The 15,598-nt window shown below is 47.8% G+C and overlaps 1 protein-coding gene across 1 annotated transcript; it reads right to left on the bottom strand.

The window, feature by feature from the left end:
• Positions 1 to 2,007: 2,007 nt before the first annotated feature.
• On the bottom strand, positions 2,008 to 10,832 carry LOC113010257 (zinc finger protein with KRAB and SCAN domains 8-like). The gene is made up of 3 exons (XM_026149253.1): positions 9,879 to 10,832; positions 6,615 to 7,232; positions 2,008 to 3,758 (listed from the first exon to the last, which is right to left on the bottom strand). Exons 1-3 carry the CDS (start codon positions 10,051 to 10,053, stop codon positions 2,917 to 2,919), a joined length of 1,635 nt encoding a protein of 544 aa, XP_026005038.1. The 5' UTR covers positions 10,054 to 10,832; the 3' UTR covers positions 2,008 to 2,916.
• Positions 10,833 to 15,598: the final 4,766 nt, after the last annotated feature.

Genomic DNA, 15,598 nt, shown 5'->3' with positions numbered 1-15,598 from the left:
GAGCAACTTGGGGTTAGTATCTTGCCCAAGGATACTTGGCATGCAGACACACACACACTTTCTTGTGCAGCCTGCATTATCTGAATGTAACCGTGCTTCTTCTTTTAGTGGTTGTGAGCTTCAGCTGCTTCAGGTCTGCCTGGTTGTTGGTTCAGGTCTTTGTCTTTGTGCTGCTGATCGTCCTCCTTCTGTCTCGGGCTGTTTTTATGTCTCGGTCGCTCTGCGTTCATGTTAGGTTTAGTCTCCTCTGATTATTTCCTGTTTGACTTTGAAGTTTGATTTTCTTTCATGCAGTGTGCTGGTTTGACTTCCTGCCCTGTGATTTTCCTGATTGTTTCCACCTGTAGTTTAATAAGCTGTGTTTGAACAGCTCAGTCTTCAGTTGGCCTCTGTGCTGCCAGTTAAGCTCCACGTGTGGTGCTCATGTTTTAGATGATCATGTCTGCAGTTATAAAATGTCTGCAATATAAACACACATTTCAATTATAAAGGGCAGTTTGTTTGAACAGGAGATTTATGTGACTGCAGCTGAAGAATAAGGAAAACCTTGTGAAGCTTTAACAGGTATTTTTACTGGACTCAGGCAGCTGAGGCCCTTTTGAGGTCAACTTTAAGCCCTTTGAATAAGCAGATGTGCTCTGGAGTGAACTTAATGTGAATTAATTTGCTTTCATGTCATGTTGTTCACAAACAAATCATTTGAGGTCATGTGATACATGCGATCTGTAACTGGACAGTAAGTAAAATGTTGCAGATTAGACTCTGAAGTCTGCACCGTGGGGATGTTTTACCTTTACTGTAACTGACTTTACTTCTGTATCTGTGCTCGTTTCTTCCCCCTGCAGTGAAATAATCAAAGACATCGAAAACTGTGGGAAGAAATGATCCTGTGATCATCTCCCTTTGTTCTGCTTCCTGCTGATTAGTAAACAAAAGCTTCTTGGAAACACACAGATGAAACTCCTCCTCATGGTTACTGCAGTGTTGCTGTTAAACTCTGATGGTTCTGGGTTTGTTGTGCTTCTCGTTGCCGTCCTGGGTCCCTCTTCCTGTTTTATTTGAGCGATTGCTTCTCCTCACATGCCTGCCCTGTCTTCCCTTCCCCTCTTTGTCTTCCCTCCTGTGTGATTGCCGCCCCGCCTTGATTGTCTGCAGCTGTGCTCGGTTCCCAGCTGCGTCTCGTTGTGTAATCGGTCCCGTGTGGTCTCGTCTTTCCCTTTGTGGAGAGATGTTTTTGCTCCGTGTGCTTGTTTGTGCATTCCTCTCTGCTCCATCTTTCTCTGGGTTTCAGTCTCCTGCTCCCTTAACAAATGTATTAACTACTCAAAATTAGCATTTAGTTTGGATCTTGATTGTTTTATTTTAATGGATTTGTTTGAAAATCTGATCACTGTCCAGACTTTATTACAAGGCTGAAACTGTTTTGTGACTCGTGATGGTTTTAGCGCAGCATATTCTGTCTTTGACAGTGTTAGAGGAATCTGGATGAATGGTTCCCAAAAAACAAATTCCCTCCTGTTTCTTGTCCTCGATGGAAAACATTACGGTGAAGGAAAGATGCGACTGTTCTGATGCAGCGTGCCTAATGCTGTGTCGGTGGATGTTGTTGATGTGGGTCCATTGTAATGAAACTACAACATCCTGAGGACCAGATGAGATCCTCCGAGCTCACCTGTGTGCTGTTACAGGCTTTATCAGTTTACTGCTGGCAGCTCAGCCATGCAGGGCGTGTTTCTGGGCGTGTCTTCATGCAGGCTGTATTAACACATCAAGATTATTCAGATTTACTTGATGTCAAAAACAGCCCATAAAGGGAAATCAGATGTTTCTCACATTCTGGTTAATTGCACTTCCTGTCCGCTCATCTCCTGCTGCAGAGACCCAGCACAACCTCAGGAAGGACTTCAGCCATGATGAGCCTGAATGCCGGTGAACCCTAAACCCACAGATACTTTTATACAGCTCAATCTTAACAAATTAAGATTAAATTAAATCGCACAACACAACTTTACAAGAAGCAGATTTTATTTGTATCACAATATGATGATCATACTTCAGCTGAGGGTTCATCACAGCCTGTAAGGGTCAAATGAATCAGAATAAAATGGAAAACACAGGATTAACATTTTCATGATCTGAGCCGCGTCGCTTGGTTCGATCGCTCGGTTCCCGAAACGGGACGGCATCGTCTCGTTTTCCTAAAGCAGGGGTGTCGACCTCCAGGCCTCGCGGGCCGGTGTCCTGCAGGTTTTAGATCTCACCCTGGGTCAGGGTTAGTTAGGGCTAGAGGTTGATTAGTTAATTACCAGCCCTCATGTTAATGAGATAATTCAGCCATTTAAATCAGCTGTGTTGGATCAAGGACACGTCTAAAACCTGCAGGACAGCGGCTCTCGAGGCCTGGAGTTCGACACCTGTGCCCTGAAGGATCCTCTGCTGAAGGATGTAGTGAAGGAAGCACTGTATGACCTTTCCTTAGTATCCGGAGAATTCAGCCACCTCCGCTGATGCTGCAGAAACTTCAATGGCACTTAATGCGCAACAGGTCTGTATCACCACGCCATTTCTGGGGCCGTCCTTGCACTGGGAGCACTTTGATACTTCAGATATTCTGACCACACCTTCACGCAGACTCTGACCTTTTGCTTACAGCTCAGATATCCTCATGCGGCTGTAGACGAAAGCAAACATAATCCGGACAGAGGAAGATAAAGTTTGTACCTACGGTCAGCAACGCCTCGTAATTCTAAAACGATTCAAAGTTGACGCAGTCACAGAACACCCAGGAAGACAAAATGTGTCCAAACAGCCCACATGTAGCAGAGGTAGAGAGCTATGACGTGACACACGTGATGTGTTTTACTTGTACAAAGATGAAACCGTTTTCCCTTTCAGTCCTGAACACTTCGGGACTTCTCACTTGTGCCTCTTTTTGTGAAAATTCATCGTCGAGGCGTCCCGAAATCTTTTCCCGCATATGTCGCAGGGAACGGGCTTCTCGGCGGCGTGAGTCCTCGTGTGGCGCAACAAGTCGTTACTTTGGCAGAAACTTTTGCCGCAAATTTTACAGGAATGAGGTCTCTCGCCGGTGTGGATCCTCATGTGGGACGCCAAATTATCCTTCCGACCGAACCGCCTCCCGCAGAAGCCGCAGATAAACGGCCTCTCGCCCGTGTGGGTCCTCATGTGCAGGATCACGCTGTCCTTCCGAGTGAAACCTTTCCCGCACACGTTACACGAGAACGGCTTCTCGCCCGTGTGAGCCCTCATGTGGATCTCCAGATTAAAGCGTTTACGAAAGTGTTTCCCGCATATTTTGCAGGGATACGGCTTCTCGTCCGGGTCGCTTATGTCTTGTTGCATCATCAGAGGTTCATTCCTAAAGCCTTGCATGTAAACAGGGCCGCTAAATATCAGGCCGTTGTCCACGTTGTTGTACATCGCTTGCACAGCCGATCCCGAGTCCACGTGGTTGCCTCTGTCCTGACGTCGGCTCTCGGCCACGGGAGAGCTGTGAGAGGGGAGCTGCTCCCGCTCCGGTTCTGGGTCGCTGTCGTCACTTTCCCCGTACGTAACGGTCACCATGATGGTGTCGCCGTCCTCGTCCAGAACGAGCAGCTCTCCCTCCTGACTGATGCTGAGCTCCTCCTCCTCCTCTTTGATCCGTCGAGCTGCTGGTTCCTCCTGGTTCAGGCTGGAGTCCCTCTCCTGGTTCACGAGAACCTCCTCATCCTCGGAGAGGTGTCGCGGTCGGAGGTCTGGAGGGACAGAATGACACGAATGTGATGACAGAAAAACACCGGAGAAATATTTCACTTATAATTATTAGAGCTCTGCGGGGTAACGTATGTGCAAATGATCAAATAAGATAATAGCTCAGGACTCAGAGAGCAGCTTCTGTCTCCATAATTCGGTGGAGAAACGAGCTTTAGGGCGACGCCGCCGTCTGCACTCAGCTTTGTGTTTGCACAACAAGACTGACATCACGTCTCTGCCAGCTTGTTCAGCCTGATGACCAGAAGCTGCTTCAGAAATCCGCCTTCAGCTTCCACCAGGAAACAAAGTGACTGTAAAACCAGTGACGTGTAACATCCAGGCATCCGCGAGGAGGCTTTTCAAAGTTTATTTAGCCAGCTGACGTCTAAAGATCTGTTAGGATTAACTTTGCTATGACTGCAGACATAACAAGCACACAAGGTGGGAGTGGAGCTGGGAGATCAGCCTGGGGAAAATCTTCCACTGCGGCTGCTGGAGCAGGACTACCAGCCGACTTTGAGGCCACTCAGGCGGGGGAAGCGGTTCTCAGCCCACACTCCTGACGTCAGCTGGAGAGGAAGGAATGCTTGGATGATCTCCTGAATCCCACTTTCTAGTTTTTCTTCCACTCCTCAGGAGCAGCTGCAGGGACTCTGAAATGAACCTGTTTGCATGATCGCCGACAGAAATCAAACCTCAAAGACAGCGTCTGCTCCAAACTGGCTGCTCGTGGGTTAAAAAACACCAGTGACCGCAGGGATTGGATCTGCATGTTTATTCTGTGGAAGAGTGGCACACACAGTAACAGAACACTGGCAGAGCATGTGGGACTCAGCGCCCTTACACAATCCTCCACAAAAGTACAGAGAAGACGACAACGCAACACGACAACCGTGAGAGCAGCAGAAGAGAGAACAGACACACAGCCCGGCTCGCTCTGATTTCACAACCACGTTAGACCCAGACACGCGTCAGTAACGAGCCCGCGCTCTGTTTTTACGCAGTTTAAAATACAGATGTGAACATTAAAGTTTCAGATGAGCCAAAGGAGAGAGAGCGACAGCTAATCTGACGCTACGAACAGAACCAGCTCGTCTGTGCGACGATCTTAACGAGCTGCTTATTAAAAAAGATCCTAAATATCCTCAGTTTCAGTTTGTTTGGTAAAAACGTATCGGCGCGTGTCTGATGAGGCGCCGATGAAAGTCTGGAGATCTGCAGCACTGAGGCTACGTCCACACGTAGTTTTGAAGATGCAGCTCTTTCTCTGCGTTTGGCCTTTCATCCACCCTCCAAACGCCGTTTGGAGCACTGAAGACTGAGACTTAAACTCCTCCCAGGGTGGAGATTTTCAAAAACTCAGTTTTTGTGTTTACGTGTGGACGAGAGATTCAGTCTTGCAGCGCCTTTTGTTTACATGATGGATTTCTACAGTGGTGCAGACAAACTGTTGGTGTTAGTCGTGCTGCCTGCAGTATTTACACGCTTACACACTTTCTTGTTTTTTGCTGTTTCCAGTGTGATGTTGAGGAATAATGTCTGTCCACACGTACGACTCGTTTCTTTGTTTACTCTTTCCCTCCCGGCCTGCAAGACTTCTGATTGGCCAACATTTCTGCATGGTTAGGATTTGGCATGTTCTCGACAGCGTTTGACTTCATTTTTTCCGTTTACATGTGGACGGAGATCTCAAACATGCACGTGTGGATTTTATACTTTTTTGTTTTTGTTATTGAAAATGGAAAATCTCCATTTAGAAAAATACTTGTGTACGTGTGGACGTAGCCTGAGAATCGCCGCTTTTAAAAGGTTATTCTTTCTAATACCTGTACTGATGTTCAGTCTTGCCTCTGACACCCTCCGTACAACAATAACGGGCAGCCAATCAAAAAAAAGTCAGCTTAAAGGGAGGCAGGACGATCTCGGACGCTGCATCACAGCTCGCTGTCAGGTGAAGATCGCTTTGAGCAGAGAATCATGCAAAGCCACTGTAACAGCGTCACACAGGGAACGCACTCGGCCGTCGGTGCACCGTCGCTGAATGTTTAAGATTTCAGAGGCGGCGACCCGGGTCAGCGTCGGACACTTTACCAAATACTAGAACAAAAGCGATACTGTGAAAGCTACAAATGCAGTGCTGTTCGGGCCAGAGCCAGCTTTTATGACTCCGCCCTGCACGGTGCCGGAGCTGGTCCGAACGCTCTGCTTATTGCCCGGGAGGGGGCGTTTTCACCCCGGCCCCCTGCTGAGATTTCAGGACGACTTCTCGTCTGTGTGAGTCCTCGTGTGGCGCAACAAGTGACTGCTCTGAGTAAAGTTCTTCTCACAAATTTTACAAGAGTAGCGCTTCTCGCCCGTGTGCGTCCTCATGTGGATCAGCAGCGTCCCGCTCTGACAGAAACGCTTCCCGCACGCTTTGCAGGAGTACAGCTTCTCGCCCGTGTGCGTCCTCATGTGGACGGTCAGGCTGCCCCTCTGAGTGAAGCTCTTCCCGCAGGTTTTGCAGGAATGCGGCCTCTCGCCCGTGTGGATCCTCGTGTGGCTCTTCAGGTTTGACGTGCAGATGAATCTCTTCCCGCACGTTTTACACCCGTACGGCTTCTCGCCCGTGTGGATTCTCATGTGGACCAACAGACTGTCGCTACACCTGAACTTTTTCGCACATATTTTGCAGGAGTACGGCTTCTCGCCCGTGTGAGTCCTTTCGTGATATTTCAGTAAGTATATCTGATAGAACTTCTTCCCGCAGGTGCTGCACGCGAACGGCTTCTCGCCCGTGTGGATCCTGACGTGTCTTTTTATTTGGGACTTATCCTTAAAAACTTTCTCACAAACGTAACATTTCAAAGGCTTTTTACCTGCGTCCGTATTACCCTGACTCTCTGACATGGGAGCGCGCTCTGCACTGTCACTTCTGCTTTTAGCGAGTCTCTTCGTTGGCTTTGGCTCTGCGTCTGCGCCCGATCCCGAGGCTGCGTTCGTGCTCCCTTCCTGATCTCGGCTCTCGGCTGCAGGCGGGCTGTGAGACAGGAGCTGCTCGCTGATTGGCTCTGTTTCACTGTCACTTTCCCCGTAAGTAAGAGTCACCATTAAGGTATCGTCCTCCTCCTTCACTATAAGGTGCTCTGCCTGGTAGGCGGTGCAGAGCTCCTCCTGCTCCTCTTTAATCTGCAGAGGCGCTGCTTCCACCCGGCTGGTGTGGAGTTCTTCCAGTTCCTCTTTAACCTGCAGAGGTTCCTGCTCCAGCCTGGAGTTCCCCTCCTGCTCAGGAAGAACCCGTTCCTTATTACAGTCATGTTGCTGAGGAGGATCCAGCTTCAGGCTGGAGGTCTCCTGTTCAGAAGGAGCCTCGTCCTTATTACGATCATGTTGTGACTCCTGCTCCAGGCTGGAGAGCTTCTCCTGCTCCAGGCTGGAGAGCTTCTCCTGCTCTGTAGGAAGTTTCTCCCTGTTGGAGTCATGGTGCTGTGGGAGGCCTGGAGGGACAGAGAGAGAAAAGGAAGGTCACCGGTGCGATGACAGAGAAACATCTGCTCATACACACAACTGGAATTTAACGATAATCAACAGATAATCGGCTTCATGTGTGTCATTTGCAAAGCTCAGAGTACAAAATACTTTTAGCTGCATGTCCCCGTTTTTGACCCACAAACTTTACCTCCTGTCAGGTGTGTTTTATCCTTTTAAACTTTATTGATCAATAATTCTGTTTGAGATCAGTCTTTTCTGAGAGAGTCCCAGGAGCACAACGACCACACAGCAGCAGAGTGTGTGCACATCGATGGCTGAATGTAGTTCATGACTGGAAAGAGTCAGACAGCATTAACGTTTCATGCACCAACTTCAGCTCTGAATGCAAGTCTGTGATCAAGTCAAAATCCCAGGCATTAGTAACTGCAGGCTGCTGTATGCAGCACATGTAGTTTTCTGCATTTAAACGAGTCCTTGAACGCATCACCAGCAGACCGTAGAGGAGTGCAGATCTGAGCCGGAAAGGCTCAAAGATATTTCAAATTACTGGGTCAGCAAAAAGGCAGCGATTACAGTTCTGATAAGGAGTAATTATAGGATTCATGTACCAATAAAGATGGACGTGTGTCTCTGTGAGATCCAACCGTGACTGAGCTGAGGGCGAAACCATCAGCAGGGTTCAAATTTCAGGGATCTCAGGCTTTTCAACCACAGACTGCTTGTTTGGTTGACGTGGCTCAGCGTCTGCTGTCAGTAAAAGGAAAGTAAATACTGGAACAGAAAAACCAGGTATGAGTGTGGTCTGCATGTCACGGATGTTCTTCCTCAGCTGAATCACACGTGTCAGTCGGATGTACTGACTGACTGGTGTTTTTAAAGAAACTGGTACCGCTTTGATTCTTCATTTAGCTTTACTTCCTCTTATCTGGGCTCACAGAGCTGCTCAATAATAAAAACAGGAAGGTGACCACGAGCAGAGCTGCTGCTGCTAACAGTGTCAAGCCCGTTTCCTCATTCGGCTTCTCATTAATCTCCAGACACTGATTCTCCGGCCTCTCCATTCAACGCTTTCATTCACGACACATTAACGACGACGTGTTTGTCACAGGTCGCAGAGTAATGCCTTCATCCGGTGCCTTCAAATGTGATTCTTTCCTCTCTTGCTGCTATTTATAGGCGCTGCTCTGTCTTCAAGCAGGAAGTGGAAAATAAACAAACTCCCTGGTGTCTCTTTTTGTCTCCTTCCTCTTTCCTGAGCTGCAGCTGCACTCTCCTCTCTGAGCCACCAAACAATCAGCAATCAGCGCTACAGCGGGTGGCTCGCACTATTAATCATGCACGACATCAAATGACATCAAACCCCCGTCGCAGCTGCAGGAACCAACAACACGAGCGACTCTTCAAACAGAGGGATTCTTGGACTAACGCTTTGATCATGTGTTTGTTTGCATTTTCATGGACATCTGTACAAAACCATCCGTTCCATCTGTTACAGATGCGCCTCCTACGTGCTTAGTGTTTCCTTCCATTACTGACAGCACGTTGGTCACATGAGACCTCCCACAGTCCCCTGTGACAATCCCACAGGTGAGGCTCTATTGAGAAAGACATAGGAGTGTTTCATAGATGTATATTTGAAAAATGAGAGCAAAGACCGTCACAGATTTTGGATACGTTATGAACAGAAACGTGGTCTTTCTAAAACAGCTGGTTTTGGTACACGGTGTCATAACTGGGGAATATCACACAGGCTGGATGAAAGAGTTTCCATATTCAGGCTTTAATAAAGAAGACATGCGGCCGACTGTTTAAAAGAATATTTTGCGCCTTGTGTATAAAAGTTACTTTTTTTTGCTTCTCTCTTATTGCTTTGCACAGCAGGAAGCTCCACAGGTCTGATTTACAGACTTTACACTGATTCTTGGTGCAACCCTGAAGGGATTCGGGTGTCATGCCTGGGAGGACGTGTACATGTCTGTGCCATCCGGGTCATTGTGAAGCACATTTTCACACACGACTCATGTAACGTCCCTCAGGACTGTCTCACAGGGGACAACCCCCACTAAGGGTTACATGCCTCCACCGTTTGCTGTAGAACAAAAACTGGAGGGGTTCATTCATAGAAGCAGCTATGTACCCTGAACCCTGTGAAGGACCGAGCTCAGGGCCGTTATAGATGCTGGAATCTTACACAGCCTCCCTCCAACCCTTCAAGGATGTTTGAGAGCACCAATGGCAGCAGGGCCCTGACACTTTGCAGACAGTCAGAGGTCGAACTTTCACCGGGAATTGTTTTCAGGTGAGAGGTATTTAATGACGTGACCCTCTGCCCACTCTGGCCCCAGCACTCCTGCTTCATCAATCACCCCGCGCGTAAAAGCAGAGCTGAACGCGGATCGCCACCTCGCTGTCCGCTGACAGCGGCTCTAGCCCGGCCCAGCTCTGCGTGCTGCTGGGCCCACGGACTGTGTGCCGATCACAGCCATGTTAGTTCGGCCTCACTCGTTTCTTCCCGCAACAATCCAAACCCCGCAGGAAATACACGGCCTACTGTCCCGCAGCTCGTGTTCAGCTCCTGGCTGAGTAAATGTGCCGTGGAGCTCCGGTTAGGATCCTCCGTGAAGTGTTTTTCTCGCTGAGCGTGGACTCACCTATTCTGTGCAGCTTTATCTGAGGCTTCCAGGTGATCTCCAGCAGTCTGCGCTGACGGTCGATCACTTCCTCGTACTGGACGATCGTTTTTTCAAACTCCAGGAATATTTCTTCGGCGGCAGCAGTTAGTCGGCCGTTAATAAACCGTCTCAGGTCCCGATGTAAGGTCATCATTACTGCACCTGCGGAAACACGGGCCTGAAACAGGGTAAGAAAGAAAACCCCACCGCCTTCCACTCCAGCCCTCAGAGGAGTTAAGCTAACAATAAACCTTGAGTGGGTTTTCTTCTTCTCCTGGCAGACTAAACTCAGCGCAGGCGCACCGCTGCCCCCTGCAGGTCATTTGTAGACATACACTGCGTGTGTCACCCCGCATCACAGACGCATTTGGGCGACTTGTTGCACTTCTGGCTCAGTTACGTTTGGCCTGAGTGAAAACTGCATTAGGCCAGTTTCTCCTGTCACCCAGTCTTAGTCTAGTTTCCACTGAACCGGCCCACTGAGAACCTGCTTTCACTTCCCTCCCTCCACTCTTGAAGCACCAAAAGCTGCAGTTAACTAGTAATAACAGAGCATCCAGGTAGTCCTGCTGAATGACATTCTAGGATTTTATGTGGATGTTAGTGAGCACTGATTATCAAGTATTTGTGTGATGTTGTGTGATCACATGGTGTGTGATCCCATGCAGGCCAGGGATGCAGCTTAGTGCATTATTTATTAATGATCTGGGTGAACAGAGCGATAATACTCAGATGGTGCACTGTTAAAAAATGTGAGCCAGCTTAAACTCTGAGTTGAGTCCCTGATCTGTTCTCTGGCCCCTTTTCTCCGTGACTAAACTAATGGTGTGCAAATCTGCTGGAGGCCAGGATGTAACCTCCAGCTGCGGAAGACGCTGCTTGTGATGAACAAGCAGTGTTGGGGAGTAACGGAATACATGTACCGCCGTTACGTATTTAGAATACAAAATATGAGTAACTGTATTCCGTTACAGTTACCGTTTAAAAAGGTGGTATTCAGAATACAGTTACTTTGTTGAAATAAATGGATTACACTGCGGTACTTTCCTGTTTCATGTTGTCGCGGGTCAGGACTGTTTGGGTTTGTTTGACAGCTACGTTCTGTTGTTCCAGGCGGCAGCGTTACGGTTGCCATGGTTACAGGGCGACGCTCTCTCTCTCTCTCTGCGACTGTGTGTTTCCTGGGTGAGAGAGCGCCTTTTCGTTGTTGTTGTTGTGCTAAGCTAACAGGCTGAATGCTACAAGCATAGCTCTAAAGAATGTAGCATCATGGGCAGTGTAGTCCGTGCTGCAGGGAGAATGGACTGCCATACACGTTATGTGTCTGTGAGCGCGAGGAGGGAGAAAAAGGGGAGTGGAAAGGTACGAGTTGTCGTCGAGGAAAAACGGGAGCTGGAAACATGTAAATATAATAATAACCACTTCAGCCAAGAAGAGAGCCTGACGAGCCCAGTTGTAAGTAAGCTATTAAGACTCGACTGTACACCGTGAGAGTAACGTAACGGAATACGTTACAGAATACATTTTGGGGCATGTATTCTGTAACGGAATACATTTTAAAAGTAACCTTCCCAACACTGTGAACGAGTCAGTGTCTGTGTCCTGAAAAGGTGGATAATGAGGGAACAATGTATGGACTCATGAATGTTTTCCTGAAAATCTGCCTGATATCGTACGCTTTCCAATCCCAGCCGATGTCACGCAGCCCTGTCTGTCTGAAAGATGACTCATTCTAGACATGCTTAGTTGATCAAAATCCTTTGAATTTAATCCAGATGTAATTTAATATATCCTCACATCATGAGCCATTTAACAACAAACAGTCTTTAACATTGTTATTGCACATACTTCCTGTTCCTCCAGGATCTGTTGTACAGATGTGGCTCCAGGGTAGCAGATAGTGTGGGGGTTTACATTTAACAAGTGAAAAATCCCTGGTTTGACCCCAAGAGCAGACACAAATCCTTCAGGGACACATCAGGAAGGACATCTGGAGTAAAAAGTACCAAAGCTAACATGTGGAGCTACCCGGTGTGAATAAAGGAGCAGCTGAAAGCAGTTTCATCTACACTGCATCCAGGCTTTGTGGTGACTCAAGAGACAACGATCGGGAAGTAACAGACTCCCATTATTAGATCTGAAAAACGGACAACAGGAATGTTCTAGAGTTTGTAACTTTTAAGCATCAAAAATGTTCTGATGGGTTAAAAATAAAATTCAAATCTCCACGAAGATGATTTTATATTTGACTTTCCTTCTTCACACCCGTTAGTTTTCAGTGTTTACCTTTTATCACGTGGACGCTTCGTTTGTGTAGGCGGAACGAAAGTTAGACGCCGATGCGCTGTCGGAACCTCTCACTGTGACACACAGAGGAAGTAAACAGATAGTAGTTTTATTTCTGTTGAGCGGAGACTGTGCGGCAGCAATGATGCCTTCAGTTCAGTATCTGAGAGAGTTCATCAACGAGCGACTAACTGCTGCTGCTGAACAAATATTCTTGGAGTTTGAAAAAACGATCGTCCAGTACGAGGAAGAGATCGACCGTCAGCGCAGACTGCTGGATATCACCTGGAAACCCCAAATCAAGCTGCACAGGACAGGTGAGTGTCCCTCTGAGGGAGGATCCTGATCACAGCTCTGCGGGACGTTTATTCAGCTGCGAGCGAACAGGCCGTGGGTTTCCTGCACAGCCTGAGTGTGAGCTAGTGTGGATCACAGGGTCTCAGGTTTGACGCACTGATGGACGTAGAAGGTGTTTTTGAGGTCAGCCACGAAATTAGCGCTCACGTTTACAACTGCAAACACAGAAAACATGTCAAAAGTCAACATCTTAGTGCAGTAAAAAAAAGAGGGAGACAGGGGAAGCTGAAGGGGGCAGCAGTAGATGAGTTTAAATAACTCGGGTCAATCATCGAAACAGGCAGGCAGGGTGGAGAGTGTCACGGGTGATCTGTGACAAAAGGACAGCAGCGTGAGTGAAAGGAGTGAAAGGGAAAGTTTAAAGCTGGCAGTGAGACCTGCTGGGATGGATGTTTGGAGACGGTGGCTCTGACACGAAGACATGAGGCCGAGCTGAAGATGATCACATGTTCAGCGAGCAGCATGGATCAGAGATGAGTCCATCAGAGAGGAGAGGCTGAGAGGGTTTGGACACGTGCAGAGGAGGGAGCGTGGATATATCAGACAAAGGAGGATGAAGATGGAGCTGCCAGGCAGGAGGGAAAGAGGAAGACCTCAGAGGAGGTTCATGGGTGTAATGAAGGAGGACAGAGGAGGATGCTGGGGTAGGAGGAGATGGAGGGTTATCAGCTGCGACGCACTGCCAAAGAGAGCAGAGGTGCATGTGTGAAAACAGGAGAACTCAAGACAACCGGTGTACATTTTAGACCTTTTAGTTTTTCCCAGTTTTCCTGAAATCGTTTGGAACTGTGGATTCACTCTGTGCTGGCCTCAAACCTTCACCAGTTTAACCTGATGGAAAAACAAAAGCCTGCTCCGACACTCCTGCCGGGCGGCCCCGTTTCTCAGTTCCTCTAACCTGTTTAGGTCGAGGAGCTCCCGTCTGCAGCTCGTCATAACGCAAACATGGGCTGAAAGCAGGAAGCTGCTTCCTGAGTGGTGACCAAATGTTCCCTACATGAGTGAAACCTCTCGTGGAAGCAGCCACAAAGAGCCGCAGATGCAGACTTTAAGTTTCACTTCCCTGTGCTGGCTTGGTTCATTTCAGGATAGATCAGACGTTACTTCCAGCTTTGAAGTTTTATGAACTGTTAAAGTTGCAGAGCCGCTACATTTTAAAAGATCAGTTCCTTCTTGTCCATTATGTTTTCCATGATAATCATCTTAATATTGACTCAGCAGCCCTGATTTCAAGCATGTAGATCAGCTGTGATCTTTTTTTCTTTTTGTGACATTATCAACCCTTTATCCCTCCAGACGTCCCACAGCAGCAGGTCTGTGAGGAGGAGAGGAGCTCCCTGAGCAGCAGGTCTGTGAGGAGGAGAGGAGCTCCAGTGTGGACCAGGAGGAACCAGGAGCTCCACAGATCGAAGGGAAGCAGGAGGAGCAGCTGGTAGTCGGGCAGCAGAGCGATCCCTTCATGGTCACTATACTTACACAGCACGCATAAACTGTGTGAACGACTCTCACATGTTAGAGCGCCACTGTGTGACAGACGCGGGAAGAAGAGGGTGAAATGTGATGTTTGTGGAAAAGCCTTTCAGCACAGGTCCCGGATGATACATCGCAGGATCCACACGGGCGTGAAGCTGTACGCCTGCGACACCTGCGGAAAAGGCTTCGTGAGGAGCGATAAGCTGGCGCTCCACATGAGGACGCACACGGGAGAGAGCGCGTACACCTGTGACACCTGCGGGGAACGGTTCATTCAGTCCGCGATGTTAAAAACTCACATGAGAAGTCACACAGGTGAGACGCTGGACTGCAAAACCTGCGGCAGATGTTTCAGTCAGAAGAGCCACTTGTTGCGCCGCATGAAGATCCACACGCGAAAGACCAAGCCGGCCTGAAACGCCTGAGGGAGGGGGAGGGGCTTCAGGTATCAAGGTGATTTTCAAATCTGAGGTTTGACTATTTTTAAACTGAGATTATTTTTATTCGATTTAACCTTTGGGCCGTTGGTGAGGTCGTCCACCTCGATGGACGGGTGCTGGTCTTCGATGAGTCCTAAAAAAAATGTATGTTTCACTGATACAACACATTTCTAACATCAAAGTCACAGATTTGCTTCTTTGCTTTTCTAAATGATGTGTAAAGATTATTTATGTATCTGCATGTTTTATATGTAATTCAGTTCATCACAACAACCGTCACCTCGAGGCACTTTGTGTTGCAGGTAAACAGCTTCAGTATTCGATACATGTGTGCTGTTTGTCATCAGGTGACTTTATCACTGCTGTGATTTTACTGACTGACTGAGTTGAGTTTCCATGGTAACGCCAGCTGTTTCAGGCATACCTGAGAAAGTTACCGAGGTTAACGTTTTCTGTTTTGGGTTGTTGTGCAATCAAGTCTCCATTTTCAAGACGTTTTCATGCTGAAAGCAGAGATGGAACATATCTGGGTCCCACTCATGAAGCTGGGTCGGTATCGGGGCACAGTGGGGCGATCTCAGCTTTCTTCCACGTGCTCTGCAGGCCACAGCTGCAGTTAGATGATGTGTACTGTTTGGGGGATCATTCTCAGCTGTGTGCTGGGCCAGATTTGGTCCTCAGGCTGTGAGGTTGACACATGAATCCTAAACCTAACAGGTCAAAGTAAATAAATATATGTGCTGCTGAGAGGTCGAGGCACAAGGCAATGTGATGAACATTTACTGCAGCAGGTTTCAGCAAATAAAAACATGCCTTTATCGTGTCGTCATCATCTGCTATCATTTTCCTGTCGTTTCACGTTGGAGCTGAATGTCAAACGGGTTTAAAGTGTCTGATATGCCAGTAAAAAGAAATCTGTATGTGTACGCTGAATAAAAAGACTTTAAATAAGACGTTTCCAGTGTTTGGTCACTCACATTTATTTAACTTCAAAGAGTCGAGCTGTGGCATAAAAATAAAAGGGTGGCGTCTTTGTTTAGGTTCAAGCATGAAGCTCACATTCAAGGACAAACTGATGAATGTCACCATTTTTCATCAGGATCAAAGTGAAAATGTTGCATCTACATGTCGACTCTGAGTTTT

The sequence above is a fragment of the Astatotilapia calliptera genome, chromosome 18 (assembly GCF_900246225.1).
Source record: "Astatotilapia calliptera chromosome 18, fAstCal1.2, whole genome shotgun sequence".
In the NCBI taxonomy this organism is placed as follows: Eukaryota; Metazoa; Chordata; class Actinopteri; order Cichliformes; family Cichlidae; genus Astatotilapia; species Astatotilapia calliptera.
Note: the sequence above shows the minus strand (reverse complement) of the source record. Positions and strands in the feature narration are given on the sequence as shown.